At 40.4% G+C, this 25,350-nt stretch overlaps 2 protein-coding genes across 7 annotated transcripts in view; one reads left to right on the top strand and one right to left on the bottom strand.

Annotated features, from left to right (window-relative positions):
- Positions 1-11,671, top strand: part of LOC106586495 (leucine-rich repeat and calponin homology domain-containing protein 1) — a 106,005-nt gene extending 94,334 nt beyond the window's left edge. For 4 of the 6 annotated variants that reach the window (XM_014173864.3, XM_014173862.3, XM_014173866.3 and 1 more), the window contains 4 exons: positions 3,882-3,991; positions 4,123-4,260; positions 4,375-4,452; positions 6,469-8,250. In XM_014173864.3, the coding sequence (XP_014029339.1) occupies positions 3,882-3,991; positions 4,123-4,260; positions 4,375-4,452; positions 6,469-6,747 (605 nt within the window). In that variant the 3' untranslated portion in view covers positions 6,748-8,250. Of the gene's footprint in view, positions 1-3,881; positions 3,992-4,122; positions 4,261-4,374; positions 4,453-6,468; positions 8,251-8,543 lie in introns of those variants that run through there. The other 2 variants (XM_014173867.3, XM_014173865.3) reach the window with 1 other exon arrangement.
- On the bottom strand, positions 9,721-16,873 carry LOC106586496 (S-formylglutathione hydrolase). Its single transcript, XM_082969088.1, is given in 7 exon segments — positions 9,721-12,002; positions 12,138-12,243; positions 12,245-12,294; positions 12,583-12,681; positions 12,970-13,061; positions 13,171-13,259; positions 13,384-16,873. Coding segments are annotated over 7 exon segments (546 nt in total). The 5' UTR covers positions 13,413-16,873; the 3' UTR covers positions 9,721-11,921.
- Between the last annotated feature and the right edge of the window lie 8,477 nt (positions 16,874-25,350).

The raw sequence follows: 25,350 nt of genomic DNA, 5'->3' as shown, positions 1-25,350 counted from the left end.
ACACCAGCTGTTGACAGTTTTATTCTCTGTGGGTCGATGATGTCACACAGTAGTAGCCCTGACTAGAGAGGAACCAAGATTTTAGACTTCCTCTCTGATACAGGATTTCCTTCTGGGCTAGAACGCCACTGGGCGACCATTAGACAGTGTTAAATTGGGTTTGTTGTTGAAAGCATGACACACACAATATTCCTCTTTCTCTCTCTCTCTGACCCCCTCACCAATCAGTGTGTGCCCTCAGAGGCCCAATCTGTGTTATTACTCTGCTATTACACACACACATACACTATATATACAAAACAATGTGGACACCCCTTCAAATTAGTGGACTCGGCTATTTCAGGGACACCAGTTGCTGACAGGTGTATAAAATTGAGCACACAGCCATGCAATCTCCATAGACAAACAATGGCAGTAGAATGGCCTTACTGAAGAGCTCAGTGACTTTCAACGTGTGCACACACACACACACACACACTCTACTGGTCAAAAGCTTTAGAACACCTACTCATTCAAGGGTTTTTCTTTATTTTTACTATTATTCTACATTGTAGAATAATAGTGAAGCCATCAAAACTATGAAATAACACATATGGAATCATGTAGTAACATCAAAATAGATTTTATATTTGAGATTCTTCAAATAGCCACCCTTTGCCTTGATGACAGCTTTGCACACTCTTGGCATGCTCTCAACCAGATTCACCTGGAATGCTTTTCCATCAGTCACGAAGGAGTTCACTCAAATGCTGAGCACTTAGCTGCTTTTCCTTCACTCTGCGTTCCAACTCATCCCAAACCATCTCAAATGGGTTGAGGTCGGGTGATTGTGGAGGCCATGTCATTTGATGCAGCGCTCCATCACTCTCTTTCTTGGTCAAATAGCCCGTACACAGCCTGGAGGTGTGTTGTGGGTCACTGTCCTGTTGAAAAACAAATGATAGTCCCACTAACCACAAACGCGTATCGCTGCAGAATGCTGTGGTAGCCACACTGGTTAAATGTGCCTAGAATTTTAAATCACGGCAGTGTCACCCACCAGCAAAGCACCCCCATACCATCACACCTACTCCTCCATGCTTCACGGTGGGAACCACACATGTGGAGATCATCTGTTCACCTACTCTGCGTCTCACAAAGACACGGTGGTTGGAACCAAACATCTCAAATTTGGACTCATCAGACCAAAGGACAGATTTCCGGTCTAATGTCCATTGCTCGAGTTTCTTGGCCCAAGCAAGTCTCAGCTTCTTATCGGTGTCCTTTAGTAGTGGTTTCTTTGCAGCAGTTCGACAATGAAGGCCTGATTCACACAGTCTCCTCTGAACAGTTGATGTTGAGATGTGTCTGTTACTTGAACTCTGTGAAGCATTTATTTGGGCTGCAAATTCTGAGGCTGGTAACTCTAATGAACTTATCCTCAGCAGCAGACGTAACTCTCGGTCTTCCATTCCTTACTTGAAATGTTCTGTATTGACTGACCTTCATGTCTTAAAGTAATGATGGACTGTCATTTCTCTTTACTTATTTGAGCTGTTCTTGCCATAATATGGACTTGGTCTTTTACCAAATAGGGCTGTCTTCTGTATACCACCCCTACCTTGTCACAACACAACTGATTGGCTCAAACACATTAAGAAGGAAAAAAATTACACAAATTAACTTTTAACAAGGCATAACTGTTAATTGATATGCATTCCAGATGACTACCTCATGAAGCTGGTTGAGAGAATGTCAGTGTGCAAAGCTGTCATCAAGGCAAAGAGTGGCTACTTTGAAGAATCTCAAACATAAAATATATTTTGATTTGTTGAACACTTTTTTTGGTTACTAAATGATTCCATGTGTTATTTCATAGTGTTGATGTCTCCACTATTATTCTACAATGTAGAAAATAGTAAAAAATAAAGAAAAACCTAGAATGAGTAGGTACTGGTACTGTGTGTATATAGATCATTTGTTCATAATTGTTTTACTCCAAACATAAACATAGAAACAACAACTTAAAGACACACACATACAGCTACATCTCGTCTGCCCACACCCCCATCCCTCGTGCCTGCATTATTGTTTGCCACCTGGACATAAATGTCATCAATAGTTTTTCGGTCACCCATGCCATTTCTATATTTCAATAATAAATCATTTGATTTTTCCATTTTATTAATGATGGCGAATTGATTGATTTCAAAAGAATCGTCCAGCCCATTTGGTATGTCACTACACCCCCATATGTCTTGAAATATGCAGACAGATGGATTAAAAGTAAGTTCACATTGTAATACTTCTAACAGCCAACTTTCTTTTCCGCTCATAACTTTTGGATTTAATAGCATTCCCAGAAATCTTGGATTATTGAGTCATTATTAGTTTTACACTTAAGACATGACTCTGCCGTTGTGCTGTAGAATTAGAGAATTTTGTCTCTTGTATAATGCATTCTATAGATTATACACTAGATTAGGCATACGTTTTCATTAACTGTAATTTCATTAGTTATGCTCCAACTTTCCCTCCATCTTGTGCCAACATCAGATCTTTTTAAGTCTTGGTTCCAATAGTTTATATATTTTTCAGTTGGATATGGGCTCTGCAAGATTTTGTATATCTTCCCTATCATAGGAACATCCTTCTATGACTCAAATAAGATTTCCTCAAGGTTGCTCTGATGTCCAAAATATTTCAAATCCAAATGTTGTGATGTGAAAAGTTACATGTCTCTTTCCATTGTATTGTTAAACGTTACTCTTACCCTTTGCTAACCACATTTACAACCTCTAATAATCAACATCCTGTTCTCTTTATGGCGAAAGTGGAGGGTGACCATCGCCCCTCGCTGTTCCCCTCTACCCACTCTGATAGTTATCAGCCAGTCATGCTTCTGGAAGAGGCCTGTATGTGTTTATCTCTAACTTCCTTGGATAGCCCCTCAAGGAGCCATTTCCCTATGAGAGATGATCAGATAGGCCCATGTGGCCTAGTGTGAATACTTCAGAAATGCATTCTCCTTCCCTTTTCCCCAAGCCTGGGTTGAAGTGTCCAGTGACTCTTGGGCTCCCTCGTGCGGTCTGAGTGTGTATCACAAAGCAGAGTTACTGAACATGTGGCGTGTCACTAAGCTGTATATGGTGGCTGTTGCAGAGGAGATTTATGACTAGAATATAGGCCACTGACTGATTTAGTAAATGATTCACTCCTATGTTTTAGAATGTGATCATAGGCCATGCCTGTTTTTCACACACACACACACACACACACACACACACACACACACACACACACACACACACACACACTCTGAATACATTTCCTCCTCCCACACAGTTAAAAAGAAAAACCCACTAATTTCTCTGTAGCTTTGACTTCCATATTTTGTGCTTACCCAGTTTAAAATACTGATTTGAGATTTGAATAGAATACCAATGAGAGAAGACTTCTGCTTTTAATGTACAATAAGAACTGTCAGTTCCTTCAGGGCTTGCTATGCCATCTGTTGGTATGCAGGATTGACTAAGTGGAACGCCTTTTGGAAACCCAATCTTCCACATTCACTCCTCAGTGCAGATGACTGTTTCCATGACAATGAATGCAGCCCAGAGCCCAGCACTATAGAGTGCATCTGCATTAGTGGATATGAATAAGGGGTTATGCAAGTGTACGGTAACAGTAGCTACGCATCCACTTGTAAGTGAAAGTGTGTTTTCCGTGTCAGTGAATATTGCAGTATGCATTTATGTAGGCTACAGTATGTGTGGTTGTATGGGTGTGAAGTGTGGGTGTGAATGACTATATGTACAGTACAATATGTGTAGGTGTTAGTTACTGACTTCCTGTCTAATGGATGGCGGCTGTTGTTCCCTCCTCCTGCATGTTGGGGGCAGTATTCCTGAGGACCCATAAGAGCCTGGAGTCTGTTGACCCTCAGTTCACCATGAGGAGGAAGATGGAACAGCTGAGAGAAGAGCTGGAGCTGATGGAACAACTTAGAGACGTGAGAGCTTCTCTCGCTTTCTCTCTCGCTTCTGGAAGTTAACTCCCCAGTATTAGCATTATGTCCTCAGTTTGTGTGTGTGTTAAGGTGAGTGGGTTTTTACCCCTCTTACCCCTCTTGTCTCTCCTCAGAGCATAGAGAGCAGACTGAAGGTGGCTCTTCCTGAAGACCTAGGCTCCTCCCTCATGGACGGGGTGGTGCTATGTCATCTGGCCAATCACATTCGCCCACGCTCTGTGGTCAGCATCCATGTGCCCTCACCTGCTGTGGTACGTCTTGGGGGTCAATGAGGGATTAAAGAGGGATAAGTGGGAATGGATGATTATTTTTGTTACAGACAGTTCTAGTCTCCGTTGAGCTCTGCGTTCTGTGTGACCCCGCAGCCCAAACTCAGCATGGCCAAGTGTCGGCGGAACGTAGAGAACTTCCTGGATGCCTGTAGGAAAATGGGCGTTCCTGAGGTGAGACACACACCCTGCTTTCTGTTAGATAGTGACACCTCATTGATCCTGAATCAGCCACTGTATTTCAGATTCACTGTTAGTTAGGATTTAACTGAGGTAAACTGATCTTCGATCTGTTAAGAATTTGAATAAAAGCCACAGTGCATCATTGGGTTTGGAATCAAGTTGTGGGTGGGCTGACTGGGGATCAGTGATGCACACAGCCTGTATAGAACACAGATACTATACACACTAGTATTGAGGGTCAGAAAGGCTGGGTGCTAGTGCTGGGATGAAACTAGACCATTTGAGAAGTCTACAACTTATTTATTTTATACAGTATTACTGTTCTAGGATATGTATTTGACATCGGGACCAAACCACTTTATAATCATCGCCTCAAAACGATCTGCCCAGTCAGAGCACAGAGTTTGATCCCAGAACTGTCACATCTAGCCAATCACCTTCCCATCCTCCTCTACTCCTCCTCCTCTGAGAGATACATTGATGACACAAGCATTAAAGCTGCATTAAAGCTTCATCATCATCATCGCACTGGACTATGCTGTCATCATCGCTACTCACTACGGCTTTGGGATTCCTCTATACTTTAGAACTTTGACCTGGCTCTTGCTTGGTTCTGACCCCAGCTAGTGCCAAAGAAAAAAAAAATTGAACAGGAGCTGGTGTGCTGTCATTCCTGCAGAAAAACATGGCAGAAATATTATATTTACTTGACTGAAAGATGTCCTGTGTGCATGGGATGGTTATATATATATATATATATATATATATATATATATATATATATATATATATATATATATATATATATATATATATATATATATATATATATATATAGATAGATAGATAGATAGATAGATAGATGGTTATATATATATATATATATATATATATATATAGTATATATATAGTGTGTATATATATATATATATATATATATATATATATATATATATATAGTGTGTATAATATGTGTGCTTGTGTGTGAGAATCAAATTGACCCTGCTGACTCATTACTGTGTTGATTTCTCCTTTAGTAAATAGTCAGTAATTATAACCACTGTTTCTGTCACCAAGTGGTTGCACATACAGTGGTAGTGGGACTCTTACCATGATGTAGTAAGCCCTGCTGTGTCAAAACCTCACACTACAAAAGCTGCCTTTTGGTCACTGTGTTTGAGTAGCCTGCTGGGACTGTACAGTAGAATGCACAGTAGTACCAATACTAACAGTAGACTGTTGGCTGCTTCCTTAGACCTCCTGCTTGTTTGCTGTGGCTAGTCTGGTTCTCCTTGTATAACCTGGCCCTAGCCAGCTTGATTCTACTGCTGCTTGCTGGCTGAAATGTCACTGCCTCACTGAAACGGGTGCTTTGCGCTGGATTGAAAGCTAATGCTAGCGAATGCAAGCGAAGGTGTAGCTGGCTAACACCACCCGCATCCTCATTGCTCCTAACGCTCCACACCCCAGCATGGCCTGCTTTCTGAAAGAGAGACAGAGTTCAGTTTTATAAATGTAAGTCACACACTCACCCACACACACTCTCTCTCTCTCAAAAAGCAGCCCTGCACGTCGCCCTGGTAACCCACGCCTGCGCAGCCCTGCACATAAATACACCTTGACCTCTGTTCCCACCGGTTAACATCCTGCCTTGTTTCTCTCTGTTCTATTTTCCTGCCGGACCACCCTCCCTCTTTCTTCTCTTCCTCTCCTCTGCATCTCTACCCCTTATTTGTCTTTTCCTGGCACTCCCTTCCCATTTTCTTCCTTCTTCCTATGGTATTTTCTGTCCTCTTCTTCTTCCCTCTCTCATTGTTCTCCTCCACTTCTATCTGACTGGATTTCTCTTCTTCGTGTGCAATATCCATCAATGTTCCTCTGTGACCCCTTTCCTTTCATCCATCTGTATCATTCTTTCCCCTGTTTTTCATTCTTCTCCTTTCATTCCTTCTTCTCCTTTCATCTTCATTCACCTATGTTTCCTCCTCTTCCTCCTTGGGCCCTCAGTCTTCCCTCTGCTCAGCTTATGACATCATCCAGTGTCACCTGCGGCCGATCCGTGTCACCGTGTGCGCCCTGGTCGCCATGGAGACCCCCACAGAGGGGCGGGACTCAGACAGACAGGGAGAGGTCCCAAACCCAAGCCCTGCCCCCGAGGCTTCTACACAGGTGGCCCAGGCTCTGCCTCCAGCATGGCAGCCGTGGGACCTGATTTGCTCGAGCCTGTTACACATGTTCTGTCTTCTCCTGCTGTTTGTGGCATATAGCTGGAGCGAGCTGACGTAACACTACCTGTCAATCTCCTGTCAAAGCCCACCCTCCTCTCATCCCTGCCCCCCGCATGTGCCAACACTTCTCCTCCGCAATCCTCCTCCTCTTTTTCCTCAACCTCTTGTTTCTGTGCACTTCTCTGTCTGATTCACACACACAAGTGTCTCTCATGCACAGATTGCAGATGCGCACCATTAAACTCCAATAAATACCGACTCACAACCTCACACACATGCATTCGTATACTGTCCCCACCAATAACGCACATTCCAACTGTTGAAAAGAACCCTGGAGCTTGTACACAGAAGTTACCTGAAGTCTCTCTACAACTCTTTGGCCAATGCGTCAAGTCATGTCGGACTGTTCGTTTTATTAATGCCCTCCGGGGTCACACACTGATTCCCCATGTGGTCATACGGTCTCTTGGTTCCATACAGCTCATCTAGTTTGGGTCCAGTCCAGGTAAGCACAGAGCACTAGTAGAGCTACTCCATCATGCTGGATCTTGGAGCTTTTTTGGTTGTTGCATTGGTCAGTCCCTTCAAGACTCATCAGATACAGTATTGCAACTGTATTTATACCTGTACGTCTGTTTGAAAGAAATGGCAACGCTCAATAGTAATGCCATCCATGAGACAAAGACACAACAAACAGTGTATAGGTTTGGACCTAATAAACACACCACTTATGACTACACTGTAAAATGTCACACAGCACACTGTCACTAAATGAAGTTCAATAATGGCATCACTACTGCACCTCTCTACCACTCAACCATCTATGTTACTCTCATACTAATATAGTATATATACCCTGGGGTGACATGACTAAGGTTCAGTATGTATACTTTTTGGCCCAACTGTTGTACTATTCTGTTGTGGTTCAAGCCATATATTAATGTTCTTATTTTAAAACCCCAAGAGGGTACATTGGATGGAAGTTTGGAAGTTTTATTTTAGCCAACTTTCTTACTCCCAAGCATCTGGACTGAATACAAGGTGTGAAAAGATCCATCATTTCTAAACATACAAACCATTTGCACATGCAATATTACAGAACGGACTAATCTGGAGGTCTTATGTTGAAGGGCTAGTGAATATGACATGTGTTCAGTAATATGTGAACTGTACTAGAAGCTCATTCATTTAAATGAAAACGTTGATACTTTGTGGCCAGCAGTGCTGCTACTGTCCATTGATTGATGTATGTATGTCTAGTTGAATTTAAAGCAATGAGGGTTAACCTTCTTTTCTGACTTAATTTAAAAGCCATGGATGTAGTGTCCGTTTCTATCCATATTTTCTTTTTGACTCTGTTAGCTTATTCACTGTTGTCATGTCAACCTCGCCAGCGACTATGTTGGAGTGTAGCTGGTTCGCCATTACTGTATACTATTAGTTGGGTTTGTTTTAACTCTTAGTCAGTGCTGATTTTGATGGACCTTGAGGCTTTTTCTGACTTGTATATCTGATGGTGTGAATGGAACTGGTAATAAATGTACAGTTTGGGGTTATTCTATTCTGTCTCTGTGTTGCTGTTCTCTGAAGGAGGATGATGAATTCAGTGCTGTTTCTTCATATAGGTTATTCAGCATACTTCCACATACACCTGTACTGTATGTTCACTCATCACCATAGTTGCATTGAGGTGTCTTTTTGATTGACCAGTTTTTTTTTCTGCCTCCTCGTCTCTCTTTCTGTCCCACTCGCCATCTCCTCTCCCTCCTCCCCCGACTCTCGCTCCCTCCTCCCCCGACTCTATCTATCTATCTCCTCTGTCTCTCTCTGTCTCTGTGTGTGGAACCTCGACAGGATAAGCTGTGTCTGCCTCATCACATACTAGAGGAGAAGGGTATGATCAAGGTGAGCGTGACGGTCCAGGCGCTGGTGGATGAGACCTCAACCAAGCAGGCTCTCTTCACGTGAGAGGGAAGGAGACCACTTAGTCTGGGGTTCATTTTGTCAAAGTGACGAACACAGTTGCCATTGTACCTCCTGAAATAGCCTTTTCCAAGGGACTGTAGCCTACATCTGTCTTCCTTTCGTGATTCTTACAACCAGGGTTTCAAGTTATAACGTGATGCATGGGGTGCCCTAAAACACAGTAGTGGGCTGTACTAATGTGGATATTTGAAGCTGACAGAGGTGTCCACATTGGTTCTTAATTCTTACAGGAGTGCCCTGGTTTGTTATGGGAGCCTCCAGTACCCTTGGACACTCCTGTAGCTTGAACCCTGCCTACAACCTCTAGCATGCTGCACTGTGTATGATTGACTATGCATTTCATGGGCTGTCAGTTTCCACCCCTCAAGGACAGCTATTATCACCCTCACTAATTTCCAACTAGACACCTAACACTCCAACATAGCGGCCTCTCTGCTACAGCTTCCCTATTTAAAGATATTTATAATAAATATGGTCAAGTGGTTGAGAGTTGTATCCATTGAAAAGAATCCCCCAAATATTTTTCTCTAAGTAATATATTTTAGGTATAGTTCTGTATATTGTATGTTTTACTTTGAATTTGTCTCTCACCTCGTCTGTAGAGATTGAAGTGTTGTCCTAAGATTGTGGGAACCTGGTGTTTTTGAATTGGAATCTGTGGGTATGTAACTCAGGGGAGGGTGTGGGCTTACACACTGTTATGATCCATTCCGTAGACTGCTTATTTGTCAATGGTATTACTTGCGTGCGTGTGTGTGTGGTGTGTGTGTGTGTGACTGCATGTGTGAGAGACAGAAGAAATGAAAAAGAGCAAAGCAAAGCGTTTATGTCCTAGTACATTCTATACTGCTAAAGAACCTCGAAGTGTCTGGTGATGCTGACCATGTCAGGTGGTCATGTAGGACCAGCAAAGTAACTAAAATGCATTCACTGATTTAGAGACACTGTTGGCAGCATCTGAAGAGTAGTGCTTGAGTGCCCAATATCCTACTACTACACAAACAGCAGAACACTCCAATATAAGCATACTAGGTGTGTGTGTGAGTGAGCGGTGGAGTTTTTTTTTATTGTACATATATAATGCATTTTCTACAGCTTGGTATCCAAAGCTTAAGCTTTAGCAGTAAAATCAAACACAATGTTTCTGGATAGATTTGACAGTTGCCAAAACAACTAAACAGTTTTTTTTCAGAGCCACTTATGATCTAATGTCTTTAGTATGGTAATATCTTTTTTTCTGAGAAGTTGTGATGTGATGATGGTTTGTGCAAGTGGGTTTCGTATTTAGAAAGTATTTAACTTTATTAATATTATTTAGTAAAATATTTTAGTTAAACTAACAGTCGCTGCCATACATAATCAGCCACACTCCTCAGGCAAAGTGAACAATCTCTTAGAATCAGGATCTGGAGTGATCTCGTTAACATGGCTATAATGCAAAGTAATAATATTTACAACAGTACTACTATTTATGTACAGCTAACTGCCAAAACAGCTTCAATGCACTTTAATGCGCCTTGGCATATATTCTACAAGTGTCTGGAACTCTTGGAGGGATGCAACACCGTTCTTCCACGAGTAATTCCATAATTTGGTGTTTTGTTGATGGTGGTGGAAAATGCTGTCTCAGTCGCCTCTCCAGGATCTCCCATAAGTGTTCAATTGAGTTGAGATCTGTTGACTGACACACACACACACACACTTAAAATGATGGGCAACTGGGAATTTTTCTACATGACCCTAAGCAGGATGAGATGTTTTAATTGCTTAATTAACTCAGGAATCACCTGTGTCGAAGCACCTGCTTTAAATATACTTTGTATCCCTCATTTACTCACGTGTTTCCTTTATTTTGTCAATTACCTGTATATAATGCAGCTTATATTTCATATAATTCACAATGCATAAATAAAATTTAAAAAATATGCACATTAATCCTACTTTAATACTCAAAGTAATTCCCTTTCCACTTAGCTACTAACGGGTAAAAAATACCAGTATCCCAGTTTTAACGTTTCCTTCAATATTTTGATGATCGACCAGAGAGATGTGGAGACTGAAGGGAAATGTGACAGGGATATTTGATAAGTAAGATAAAGTTGCTGTGTGGTTTGTTTCACTTAGTCATTATGGAGGTTTGGGCCATGCGCTGCAAACCTTTTTAGAACCTTAACGAGGGGATTTTACATGAAAAGAGATCATTACTTTACTATTCATTGATTAGTCAGTCAATCCCTTTGACCTTTTGGGAGGTTGATGTTTATTGTCATGAATCTTGCCCTGGAGACAGAATTAAGGATTTCTGCTAGATGGGCCAGCTGCAAAGTCAAAGTTGGCTATATTGAAAAAATTCATGAAAAAATATTTTTTTTACATTTATGGTTGGGCATTAGGGTTAGCGGTGTGGTTAGGGTTCAAATCTGATGTTATGACTTTGTGGCTGTGCCAGCTAGTGACCACTCTGCAGAGCTGCCTGCAGGGCAAGATTCATGACAATAAATGCCAACCTGCCTTTGGGAGTGGCTGTGTGGCTGCCTATGGGACTGAAATGATCTGCACTTTAAAAATAACTATTTATAGTTTTGTTTTGGCAACTAACAAATCTGAACTCCATTTTGATTTAGAAATGTGTGTATGGCATAATATGAAATTAATTTGAACTATATCATTGTGAGAAATGTTTTTACCACAGTGTAACTGTTGACTGCTGAGTGTTGAGCAGTTGTTTTCTACCTTTCTCTGTATATAGTCCTGAAAGCTTGTATTCACAGTTTTGTACTTATGATTGGGAGGACATTTATTTTAAAGTGAGTTTTTTTTTATTTTTTCATTTTTATGTACCATATACAATTTCGTACCTTTTGTCAAATTGGTGTATTTGTTGTACAGCAATTTGGATTTGATTGCATGAAACACAACTTTAACGTCACCGTAACTGCTGTGAATACTGTATATATTTCTCATCACTTTGAGTAAAGACCTACTCTGAAAAAAACTCTTATGTTTGGTCTTTAGTCCACGTGTATTTTGTATTGGTCTCAGATGTCAGTGTGTTGTCTTTTTCTCAGCTTGACTCAACACAGCAGGTGTGTTCATTTCAGCTCACCAGGCGTATCAGGTTAATGTCAGTTCACCAGGCACCTACGTCTCTCTGTATTGGACAGGTGCATAGTAGCAGGTGCACAGTTGGGAGGAGAAGGCATAGAGGAGAAAGCCTGGTTGGGTTCTGGTCCAGCAGTCATGGTCTTAAGCGTTGAGGAACTTGGCATGGTGCTTGACGTGGTCGTTGATGAAGGAAGAGATGAAGAAGTAGCTATGGTCGTAGCCCTGATGGAGACACGGACATTACAATAACACTGTTCATCTGGTACAATACACAATAATTCCAAACTAAAGTACAGTACATTAAATTGTTAAATATCAAGCAGTTGCTGTAGCTGGCCACTGGGTGGAAGCACTGACCGGCTGCAGCCTGAACACCACAGGGATCTTCTCTGAGCAGAAGGCGATCAGGTTGTCAGGAAGCAACTGACTGGCCGACAGGAACTAGTCATCACTGCCCTGGTTGATCCAGCTGAGGGCCGGAGTAGGACGCTGCCAGCACCGTGACATCATACGCCTGGAGAATGGGAGGAGAGCGAGCGGGATGATTCCATTTATTGGTCTGGAATTCTATTCCACCAGCAGGGATCTCTAGTTGGTGTTTAGTGTGAATTGATCCCCCCCCCCAGGCCCATACTATACCTCCCAGGCTTTCTTGTCTTTTGCCAGGTAGCCATTGAAGGCTTTCTGGCTGGGGTTGCAGATGGTGGCAAACAACAGACACAGACTGTAGAGGGGTGGGGGCTTCATTCACATGTGTATATTACATCATGACTATATCATGAGTTGTAAGACTGTGACTTGCCATGCCTTTTCCAGGGTTCTTCAGGGCTCCGTGCCCCCCCCCCATGGAGTGGCCAGAAATAGACATCTTCTCTGGGTCAGTGGGGAAGTTAGCGTTGATCTAATGAGAGAGTTGAGAGAACGGGGGAGAGTTGTATCAGGGACAGCAGTATCAGGGGATTCACAATAATAAATGCTATTATCATGTGACCCACACACCACCTCCGTGATGTAGGCGTACATGCGGTAGTTGCTCTTCCAGGGCTCCTGGGTGGCGTGGACATAGAAACCAGCCCCTGTGCCAAAGTCCCAGCTCTTTACCCTCAATGTTACAACCACCTGAACACCACAGAAAGAGAGGGAACAAGTGAGGGTGGGAGTGATAAATGTGTGTGCTGGTTGGTCATACGTGGGCTGGTGTCTGGTGCAACGATGATGATTCCATGCGCAGAAGCTGCCTGCCAGCATTGGTGATGAAGTTCTGCTCCATGCATGTCAATCCTGGTTAGTACAGACACATTAACATTCTCAGAGTCAAATCCATAGAGATACTGTGTGTTTCTCTGCAGATGGAGGTGCATCATACATTATGTTAGTTTGTAGAACTCACCTGAGAGCCAGTACAAGACAGGACACTTCCCATTCTCAGCCTTGGGAGGCAGGTAGATGGCAAAATTCATTTTACACTTGAGCTCAGTGCTAGACAACGACATGCATTATGTTACATTTATGAAATCAATGGTATATAATATATAAAACGACAATTAAAAAAAAACTCTGCATTGATGTATTACAAATGTGGCTATAGTCACGTGAGATTTACCTTCTGGTAGCCACTTGGGTGAGGGCCATAGTTCAGTTACCTTTGACAAGCCCACGTAAGAAAGTGTTACATAATTATTGGAATTCTTTCAAAAATCTTGCCGCTAAAGTTTTGCTTAAAATATAACACTGCATTTTAAAACTACTACTAGAATGTTATGCATGCTAAAAATGAAAGTCGCGGCTCATAGTCCACAGCTGCATGCAAAAACTAGAATAGAAAATTGTTCGAATGTCATTGGACAGCCAGGGCAGAGGACTCGACCAAGACGAGGGTCCCAAAACAACACTAGCTGGATACCAGCCACATTAAGACTTCAGGTTTTCGGATTTTGCTTTCAAAATAAAAGTTCGTGATAAAACGCTATGCGTACGATACGAAATATTTTTTGTAGCTTTGCAATCAATGCATGTTAAAATTCTGTAAAAAAAGTAATAAAAATGAACAATTAGAAATACAATGGGTAAAATCTAAACTAAACTACTAAATAAACTACTTTATATAAGCTAAATAAAGCCTATATGGTGGAGCACATTGAGAAATGGTTGGAGCTTAAGTAGAGGAATGTCAAGAACATAATATACAATTCATTATTTTGATTGTATGAGTCTTATTTATTGGTGCTATTGTTCAAGGATGCAATTTTGAAATGTAATGTTTAAGAAAAGTATTGCTGTATTTTTGTTGTATTGCACAAACAAACTGCACTGTACAGGAAAAAATATAAGATTGTGTCTATAAAACCAGGGTCCAGTCTACTCACTAGGGTCCCTAGAATACAAATCAGATGTGTTTGAACAAAAAGCTAAGTAGTAGGAAGTGTTGCAGGACTTTTACTGTGGTCAAACAGCTTAAAATTGGGTGCCTGGACACTGTACAAATATAACACTGTATAGGAAAAACTATCATTTGTGCCGATGTAAAAGTGGGGTGGGAAGTACTCAGAATCTATATATGGTGTTAATTTGAGTGTTTCTGGCCTTTCACTCCACCCATTACATGGGCCACAATGCATTACATATGGGCTTATAGAGAGAGAAATATGATTTGTGCCGATGTAAAAGTGAGTAGGGGAGTATGCAGTAGGGTCTGTAGAATCTATATATGATCTCATTTCATGAGGTTCTGATATATACGGAGTGTTTCTGGACTTTTACTGTGGCCTAACAGCTTAAAATGGGGTGCATGGACACTACGGTACAAATATAGCACTGTACAGGAGAAATTATTATTTGTGCCATTGTTTCATTCTCAAGTTTTTCTTTCAGTAATTGCAGTGACTTGATTTAATCAGAATCCAAAAAGTTATTTATTTGTGCGTTGTTCAGATTTGATGTTTCTCAACACTGATGTATCTAGTCCAATGCCACTTCTGTTCTGAGCGGCCAAACATTGGAGGTCGACGTTGGCTATTCATTCCCTGTGCACCTTATATGCGGCAGTATTATGTAATGGCAATAAAAGTTGGTCCATCTCTGGAGCTCGAAATGGTCTTTATACCATCTTCATCTGAATGTATGATATCACCTGAATATGAGACATGGAAATCTAGTGCATTCGCAGTGTCCAGAATAACACATTTTAGCTTGCATGAAGAATGGCTACAGTATCCATTTATTTTAAGATATGTATTTTTATATCCTTTTCTGAGACACTGAAAATTGATATCGAAAATGTACTACCCAGTAAGGATTGGACTCTTTAATATTTCCTGCAAATAGGCTTACCCATGAAAACTTTTTGAAATACCTACCACTTCAAAATTTGGCTCATCTGACAAAGCACATTTCAATGTATCCTCGCTTATTTCAATGTATGCTGCTCATCTGACTCAGTTGTCCTCATCTGATTAACCTCTAACACAACTTTCTGTCTCGAAGTGCTAGTTTCATTCCCAATGTCTTGGGAATTAAAACGACCACTTTTACATCGGCACCACTGACACTTCCTCATACGAACTCTTGGCCACATCAGGATGAATGTAGCAGGTTCTATATCCTCAAAAGTGTATACATTTTGTATATTAAGTTTGCAGTCTGAGGGTCTTCTCTGAGCAGTTGACATTTCCTCATTTAAACTCTCCACAGGCAATAGGTTTAGAACCTGAGCCTCATTTACATGATCTGTTTGTACCATTTTGTTTAATTTCACCTTGTTGTCACTAGCAATATAATGTATAAATGTGTCACAGTCGTGTAGATATGACAGTCTATCTTTGTTGCAGTCTTTGAAGAAGTTGGCTTCTTAATAACGAATCACCTGTTAATAATCGGTATTTGGCACCTCCATTATTAGCGCAAGGCAAGTGCATGAAAGTCGTGTACGGAATGGCATTTTATTTCACAGTAGCTAAAAACATTTTTTTACTGTTAAGGTGTTTTGTGTTTCCAACTGATATTCAACAGAAAAATAGTAAATTAATATAACATGCAGGATTACATTTAAGGCATTACAAGAGACTGAACATTTTGGTTGGTAGAACCCCAACTGAGTATTTTCCACCCCAGTTTATTTGCAATTATTAAAATATTACATCACATTAATATGCTTTAGGGTCACATATTTGCCATGTATTTGGAGATAGGCTGACAGTGACAACTCTAAAAGTGTCAGCTGTCCATGGTGCAAATGTCAACATAAAACTTCTTATGACCTGTTTTGTATTGTAGGGATTCTAGTGAGTAGACTGGACCCTGGTTTTATGGACACACAATCTATTGTTTTCCCTGTACAGTGCTATACTTGTACCATATAGTGTCCAGGCAACCCACTTTAAGCTGTTTGACCACAGTAAAAAAACAGAAACCCATGACATGACACAATATATACATTCTACAGACCCAACTGAGTATTCCCTACAATAATTTTACTGTGGCACTTATAGTTTTTGCTCTATATGCCAATATGAATTCCATATTCAGTGATTCGCATTGTGGCCATTTATTTGACCTTGGAACATGTTTTAAAACCAAAATTGATTCATCGTTAATGTGTAGACAATTATAAATACAAGTTTTTGACACGTTTCTACTGTTACGTGGGGGACTTTTATTTTGAACGTTTCCGAAATTCCCTGAAGTACTTTTCTTTTAACGTTGCTGACGATACGCTGATCAATACAGTCAACGCTCTAGGTAGCCAACTTGAACAATAACATCTGCAAAAAGCACCAACTTGAACGTATGCAGCCTCTGGAAAGTGCTAGGTAAACTCACGGGGCTAAAAGTCTTAAGAGGATGAGCATGCAGCTACTGTAAATTACAGACAGAACGTGCAACATTGTATAGGTTTATGTATAGCTTGTCTGGCTTATTCTAGACATTCCTATCCTACAAGCAAGCTGCAATTTTGCATGTTCCCGTAACTTGTACGTTGTGATTATAGCTAGATACACTGCAAATAATGATATATGATGTACACTGACATACCTTGTTTAAATTACGACTGAAGGGAGTAACTTCACTTTGGCTACTTCCCCACTGGTTGGGTTCCAGAGTCCAGCGTGTGGTTAACGTAAGACGTCATGAGGACGTCTTACGCCCTTCCATCTCCATTCTATAAGTATATGACGACAAGCCACCGAAGGGTGGCGCTAATGTCAAGGAAAAGTTGAGAGGCCCCTGAGTAAACTGTAAAACTATTGCCATGTCTCCCTGTTGAAAAACATAACTATTTAAAAATGTTTGACTTAAAAAAGGAAGCAAATAGTAGCGTGATCTATTCTCTGTTCATCAGAGTCTGTCTGCCTGCCTTACTAATTATTATGTATTATTCTTTTAAATATTATGTAAAATGTGTTTTACTTGTCTGAGTCACTTCCTGTAATTAAACCGTTCAACTAAAATCATGTACTACCAGATAGCAATTGCTTCCTGGAATAAACAATGCTTACATTTCTGCTAGGACTAGGCCCACATGAGTGCCTCCCCACTGGGCAAAAACTGGTTGAATCAACATTGTTTCTACTTCATTTCAACTACAAATATTCCATGTGATTCCATTGAATCAGTGTGGAAAACTGATTACGTTTTCAAAAGTCATCACCGTAATGGAATTTAGTATTTTTTTCACCCAACTTTGAACCTAAATCCAATGACATGTTGACATTTTGTGTTGATTTCAAGTTAAATTCACGTCAGTTGACAACTCAATCAAATGTAAATCAAAACTAGATGTGGACCTGACATCTGTGCCTAGTGGGTCATCTCCCCGAATGCAATCAGGGCTGGCGGTAATACGTTATATTAGTACCTGTATTAACACGCCTCATCCAAAAACAAATTGGAACCTTGGAATAACAAGAAGCTCGCTGGAGCGAGATGACGTTAATCAGCAGAATAATTAGCTCTCTCCAATATAATGATGTGTCTTACAGACCTGAGGTCATTTAAGTTGCTGCAGCATAATCAAAGTGGAAATGCTCATCAGCTCAAAATAAACCTTGAACGGCTACAGTCTAGTTTGAAGAAGCCATCAGCCATCTCGCTGTTGTGGATGGTTGAATGATCCTCATTCACCAGCACTTTTATTGGTGACGCATGCATTCTGCGTAAAAGTGTCAAGTAGCCATTTGGATTGAGGGCCCTTCTCTTGTCAAATAAGGTTCTTTATGATTATGCAGCTGGGCATGTGCTTGTATATGAATCCTTTACAGTGACTTCAGAAAGTATTCACACCCGTTGACTTTTTCCACATTTTGTTGTGTTACTGCCTGAATTTAAAATTAATAAAATTGAAGAATTTTTGGTCAAAGTGAAATTATTATATTTTCGAAAATTTTACAAATCAATTAAAAATGAAAAGCGGAAATGTCTTTAGTCAATAAGTATTCAAGCCATTTGTTATGGCAAGCATAAATAAGTTCAGGAGTAAACATTTGCTTAACAAGTCACATAATAGGTTGCAATAATAATGTTTAACAGTGAATTTCAAACACAGATTCAAAGACAAAGTCCAAGGAGGTTTTGCAGTGCCTCACACAGAAGGGCACCTATTGGTAGATGGGCCAAAAAAATAAACAGACATTGAATATCCCTTTGAGCAGAGTGAAGTTATTAATTACACTATGGGTGGTGTATCAATACACCCAGTCCTAACTCAGTTGCCGGAGAGGAAGGAAACCACTCAGGGATTTCACCATGAGGCCAATGGTGACTTTAAAACAATTACAGATTTTAATGGCTTTGATAGGAGAAAAGTGAGGATGGATCAACAACATTGTAGTTACTCCACAATACAAACCTAACTGACTGAGTGAAAAGAAACATACATCCTGTTTTTAACAATGCACTAATGTAGTACTGTAGACAATGTGGCAAACCAATACATTTTTTGTCCTGAATACAAAGTGTTGTTATGTTCAGGGAAAATCTAATACAACACATTACTGAGTACCACTCTCCATATTTTCAAGCAATAGTGGTGGCTGCATCATGTTATGGGTATACTTGTAATTTTTAAGTACTGGAGAGTTTTTTTTCAGGATAAAAAAGGAAACAGAATGGAGCTAAGCACAGGCAAAATCCCAGAGGAAAACATGGTTCAGTCTGCTTCCCACCAGACACTGGAGAATAATTCACCTTTCAGCAGGACAATAACCTACTATAAAACACAAGGCCAAATCTTCACTGGAGTTGCTTACCAAGAAGGCAGTGAATGTTCCTGAGTGGCCGAGTTACAGTTTTGACTTAAATTTACTTGAAAATCTATGGCAAAACCTGAAAATGGTTGTCTAGCAATGATCAACAACCAATTTGACAGAGCTTGAAGAATTTTGAAAAGAATAATGGGCAAATGTTGCACAATCCATGTGTGGAAAGCTCTTAGAGACTCACAGCTGTAATCGCTGTAAAAGGTGCTTTTAAAAAGTATTGACTCAGGGGTATGAATACTTATGTTAATGAGAAATTATTAATATAATTATAAAACATATGTGTGTGTGTGCTTCATTTAGTCCTAGTTGAGCAATATAGTTGGGCAAGTGTTGGTCCCATGTTTCATGAGCTGAATAAAATATCCCAGAATTTTTCCATATGCACAAAAAGCTTATTTCTCTCAAATTTGGTGCAGAAATTTGTTTACATCTCTATTAGTGAACATTTCTCCTTTGCCAAGATAATCCATCCACCTGACAGGTGTGGCATAGCAAGAAGCTGATTAAACTGCATGGTCATTACACAGGTGCACCTTGTGCGGGGGACAATAAAACACAACTCAATGCCACAGATGTCTCATGTTTTGAGGGAGCGTGCAATTGGCACGCTGACTGCAGGAATTTTCACTAAAGCTGTTGCCAGAGAATTGAATGTTCATTTCTCTACCATAAGCTGCCTAGAACATTGTTTTAGAGAATTTGACAGTACGTCCAACTAGCCTCACAACTGGGATTTATTGCTTTGTTTTGTTTTCTATGCCTTGTGAATACAGGCCCACTAAGAGTCCTGAGGGTTGATAAATACTATTTTCATTGTCACTGTTTATGTAGTGTATCAACATCTTACATAATGTATGGAGTCAATATGAGACAAAAAATATGGAAAGATCCATCTCAATATCACGCATTGTGGATAATACTTAAGATATGAATACATTAACATGTGTGACATGGAATGTCAATGGAATTGTGCAGCCAGAGAAAAGAATTAAGGTATGTTCTTATTTTAAAAAGAAAGCATCTGTTTTTTTACAAGAAACTCATCTATCAGCATTAGAAAGTGAAAGGTTTGGGTGAGCTTGAGATGGATTGGCGTTCTCTTCCACTGACTCCTCAAGATTCTGAGGAGTATCAATTCTCATTACTAAAAAAACTCCCATTTAAGTCTACATAAATTACAACTGACCCAAATGGACGTTTTATAATGATAAAAGGAAACCTGTCACAAGAAAAAGTCACTTTATTGACTTGCTATTGCCCAAATGAAGACGACCCAAAATTAATTAACGACTTTATACTAAAATGATCTCAATGTTACAGGAATATTATATGGCGGGTGATTTTAACTGTGTGTGGGATGCAACTTTAACCAAGTCATCAACTAAACTATACCCTTTTCCTAACATGACCTGTGTTGCTCAGCTGGTAGCGCATGGCGCTTAGAAAGCCAGGGATGGGTGTTCCCCAGTTTCTGTGTTGTTGTGGGTTTGTATGTGTGTGTATTTCAGGAAATGGCTTCCTGGATTCTAAGCAGCTGATTGGTCGGCCCCATCGCAGGGGATACAGCCGTCTCTGCAATTACCAACTCCTTCTCCAGCTTGATAAAAGCCAGTGTTCCTTCCCCAGGGAAGAGAGCTTCTTTTTATGTCCTGTGTTGATTGTTGTGGTGGTCAGTAAAGGTTTTGTGGATATTATTTTGCAGCCACTCCTTCTGAGTTATGTGTATGCCAATAGGACTTTGTGTTTTTTGGTTATTGAAATTGTTCACTTAAAGTATTAGTAATTATTCTGTTTAATTTGTTCCCAGGGGAGGAAGGGGAACACACCTTGGTCGTGTTTAAGCAAGAGTCCTGCGGGCATACACTCTCATGCTCACAACTCATATTAAAGAATTAACTTTTTTATTGTAAACTTGGCATGGGAAACATATGTTAACATTGCCAAAGCAAGTGAAGTAGATAATATACAAAAGTGAAATAAACAATAAAAATGAACAGCAAGCATTACACTCACAGAAGTTCTGAGTAAAGGGTCTGAAAGTACTGAGTAAAGGGTCTGAATACTTACGTAAATGTGATATTTCCCTAGTTTAAAAAAAATACTTTTGCAAACATTTCTAGAAACCTATTTTCGCTTTGTCGTTATGGATCATGTGTAGATTGATGAGGGGAAAAAAACAATTTAATACATTTTAGGGAAAGGCTGTAACATAACAAAATGTTGAAAAATTCAAGGTGTCTGACATTTTCCGAATGCAGTACCAGTCAAAAGTTTGGACACACCTACTCATTCAAGGGTTTTTCTTTATTTTTACTATTTTCTACATTGTAGAATAATAGTGAAGACATCAAAACTATGAAATAACACATATGAAATCATGTAGTAACCAAACAAAGTGTTAAACAAATCAAAATATATTTTATATTTGAGATTCTTCAAAGTAGCCACCCTTTGCCTTGATGACAGCTTTGCACACACTTTTTTAAAACGTTTTTTTCTCACAAATTTGTTTACATCCCTCTTAGTGAGAATTTCTAATTTGCCAATATAATCCATCCACCTGACAGGTGTGGCATATCAACAAGCTGATTAAACAGCATGATCATTACACAGGTACACCTTGTGCTGGGGATAATAAAAGGCCACTCTAAAATGTGCAGTTTTATAACACAACACAATGCCACAGATGTCTCATGTTTTGAGGGAGCGTGCAATTGGCATGCTGACTGCAGGAATGTCCACCAGAGTTGTTGTCTTAGAATTTAATGTTAATTTCTCTACCATAAGCTGCATCCAACGTCGTTTTTGAGAATTTGGCGGTCTGGTGGTCTGAGCCGAGCCACCCGGACAGCTGATGAAATTATGGGTTTGCACAACCGAAGAATTGCTGCACAAACTGTCAGAAACCGTCTCAGGGAAGATCATCTGCGTGCTCATCATCCTCACCAGGGTCGTAACCAACTTCAGTTGGCAAATGCTCACATTCGATGGCCACTGGCACGCTGGAGAAGTGTGCTCTTCACGGATGAACACCTGTTTCAACTGTACCAGGCAGATGGCAGACAGTGTGTATGGCGTCGTGTGGGCAAGTGGTGAGCTGATGTTAATGTTGTGAACAGAGTGCCCCATGGTGGCAGTGGGGTTGTGTTATGGGCAGGCATAAGCTACGGACAACGAATACAATTGCATTTTATTGATGACAATTTGAATGCACAGAGATACAGTTCGTGACGAGATCCTGAGGCCCATTGTTGTGCCATTCATCCGCCGCCATCACCTCATGTTTCAGCATGATAATGCACCGCCCCATGTCGCAAGGATCTGTACACAATTCCTGGAAGCTGAAATGTCCCAGTTCTTCCATGATCTGCATACTCATCAGACATGTCATCCATTGAGCATGTTTAGGATGCTCTGGATCGACGTGAACGTCAGCAGGTTCCAGTTCCCGCCAATATCCATGAACTTCGCACAGCCATTGAAGAGGAGTGGGACAACATTCCACAGGGCACAATTAACAGCCTGATAAATTCTATGCAAAGGAGATGTCACGCTGCATGAGTCAAATGGTGATACTGACTGGTTTTCTGATCCACGCCCCTACCTTTTTTTGTGACCAACAGATGCATTTCTGTTTTCCCAGTCATGTGAAATCCATTCATTAGGGCCTAAATGTATTATTTAAATTGACTGATTTCCTTATATGAACTGTAACTCAGTAAAATCTTTGAAATTGTTGCATGTTGCACTTCTATTTTTATTCAGTATAGTTAATGTAAATTTGCGCGATTTAAGACCTCTGAAAAAACATCCAAATTAATTACAGATTTCTTGAGTTATCTTTAATTAATTCAGACGATTTTGAGGAAGTGTATACTGACTACGGCGTCACAAGAGGGACAAACAGTACTATTGCCACTTTATTCTCGTTTTTCAAGCAAAGGTCCTTAAGGGAGTATACGAGGCACAGATGTTCACTTTGCCTAGCTGAGTTCTGCTAGGAGAAAACAAAACCTAGTATGCAGATGACATTAGGACTCGCCACTCAGTGGTTGTGCTGTCTGTTTGGTTCAGTTGTTGTAGCCTTTGATGGACCAATATGTGCCGAGAGTAAATCTTTACTGTTTTTCTTCTGTTTGAACCATGTGTGGACAAAGTGATGCTCCTCTTCTAACTGTTGAGCACTGAAGACAGAGTGAAACACACTTGCCTGATTAAAGGTTTGTGTTAAATTACCTCCCTGACAAAGACACAAATGACCTAATAAATGGATTGTGTGTGTGTGTGTGTGTGTGTGTGTGCGTGCGTGCGTGCGTGCGTGCGTGTGTGTGCGTGTGCTGCTAACTCGCATGCACTCCCTTGAAGATGTAACCAAACAATCAAACTGCCCACTGCTAACAATGACTTCATTGGTTGTTGCCACATTGAGATGTACCGTGTGCCTCATAATCAAATACCACCACATTCCACCTCATGATGTAGGACTGCCAGTCGATGACTGCCATAGGCCAGAGAGTGAAGCTGTTTGAAATCCCGCTCTGTTTTTCAGTTATATCTCATTGCTGAGATCGAACATTGCTCATTGAGGTGTATTAAAATGCATATTGATATTTTTTCATCATAAAATCCATACTGATATTAATACCTACTCCAAGCACTTCATATGACTTTGTTTTTCCTTTGTCTATGGCGGAAGATTAAAAGGAATCGATTAAACTGCTCTGCTGCTGTGAAAATCCAAGCCAAATACACAGAAAAAAAAATCAGGAAAACAGCTTGAATGAGATGAATTAGAGATTAAAGCCCTTGATAGAAACAGTAATTATTTCTCCTCTGTGAGAACATTTTCAAAGGCTTATTGAAGTAAAGGATAAACACCTCAGCCTTGTTAAAAACCCATCACCTGTCCACCATTATGATTGACACTAGGGTCACAGTAGTCAGCACTCTGACAGCATCTCTCTCTCTCGCTCTCATTCTTCCCTCCATCCCACTGACTGTCTTGTTTTCCCCTTTTCAGTTGCTCTAGGTCTCTTACACTCCTTTCTCCCCATTCTTAATCAGTCCACACTCTAGACTGACACAAGCTCAGTCCCTAAAATAAATCATGGAGACTAGAATAGGAGCCTATCATACCCTTTCTCCTCTCTCCTTCCCTCTCTCCTCACATTTCTAATTAATTCATCCCTTCTCCCCACCCAGCTACTGAAGGAATTCCCAAATAATAATTTAATTAACGAGACCTAAATTAAACTCCTGTACCCCCTTCTTTTACTCCTCTTCACATTACCTTAGGTGGCCGTGTCTTGATGTAAGACAGGGAGGACCATCTGGCCCCAGTCTCCAGGCTGGGAATTGCCTTTGTTGTTTTTCATGTATATGTTATGTAGTTATGTTAGGCTTCAACTTGTTTTAATTGGGCTTTTTTATTATTTCCCTGTGAGAATATACTCATGATCCCATGACATTTGCTTTTTTCTTCCTGGCTAATTACCCATTTCTGTCTGTTGATGGATCACCCAAGTATGGTTTTAAATGGTGAAGAAGTTATAATGATCAGGGCTGATGGCCTTCGTGAATCATTTAGTGGAAGTTGGGTAATTTCAATAAAGAGGGATCGGGGAGCATGACAGGTGGGTTTAGAGATGGGTAATGATGATAGTGCATGGTGTATGTGTGTGTGGCGCTTTACTAATTCTAATACATAGCAGCCATCGTGGACTGGCATTTCACATCCCCACACACTATCTTCATGAATATGATTCTCATACATGAATGATTATCATCATCATTATCTCATATACTTGATCAGACATGCACCCAAACAAGCACTCAAACATGACAAGCAATTGGGGTGGGTGGGGGGGGTGTGTGTGTGTGTATGTGCACATCTGCTTGAGTGTGCGTGCATAAGTGTTATCGAATAACAAGTTTTATCCCCTGAGAGTTGGGGGATAAAATTCCTAAAAGAGATGTTCATTTTTACGTGACGAAAATGAACATTGCCCACACACTTAGACACTTTGCTTCTCCTTTGTCTGCAGTTTAAAAAAACAGGTTTGCTTTGACCAGTCAGATGTAGACACTAAAATGACCCCCACACACTCATAAAGGCTTCAATTTCTATTTTACTTTGATCGGAAAAAAGAAATTCTCATTTGTGTCAAGAAAAAAAATAGACTCCATCAAATACACAAAACTCTCTCCGTCGGAGTTAAAGTGGTTACCCAGGCAACATCAACATTGTCTATGTTTAAAAAAGAAGCATCAGTTCAACGCTTGAGTAGGGTTGAGATCAGAGGAACTGGTGGTAG

The sequence above is a fragment of the Salmo salar genome, chromosome 25, assembly GCF_965601325.2.
Source record: "Salmo salar chromosome 25, fSalSal1, whole genome shotgun sequence".
NCBI classification, from domain to species: Eukaryota; Metazoa; Chordata; class Actinopteri; order Salmoniformes; family Salmonidae; genus Salmo; species Salmo salar.
Note: the sequence above shows the minus strand (reverse complement) of the source record. Positions and strands in the feature narration are given on the sequence as shown.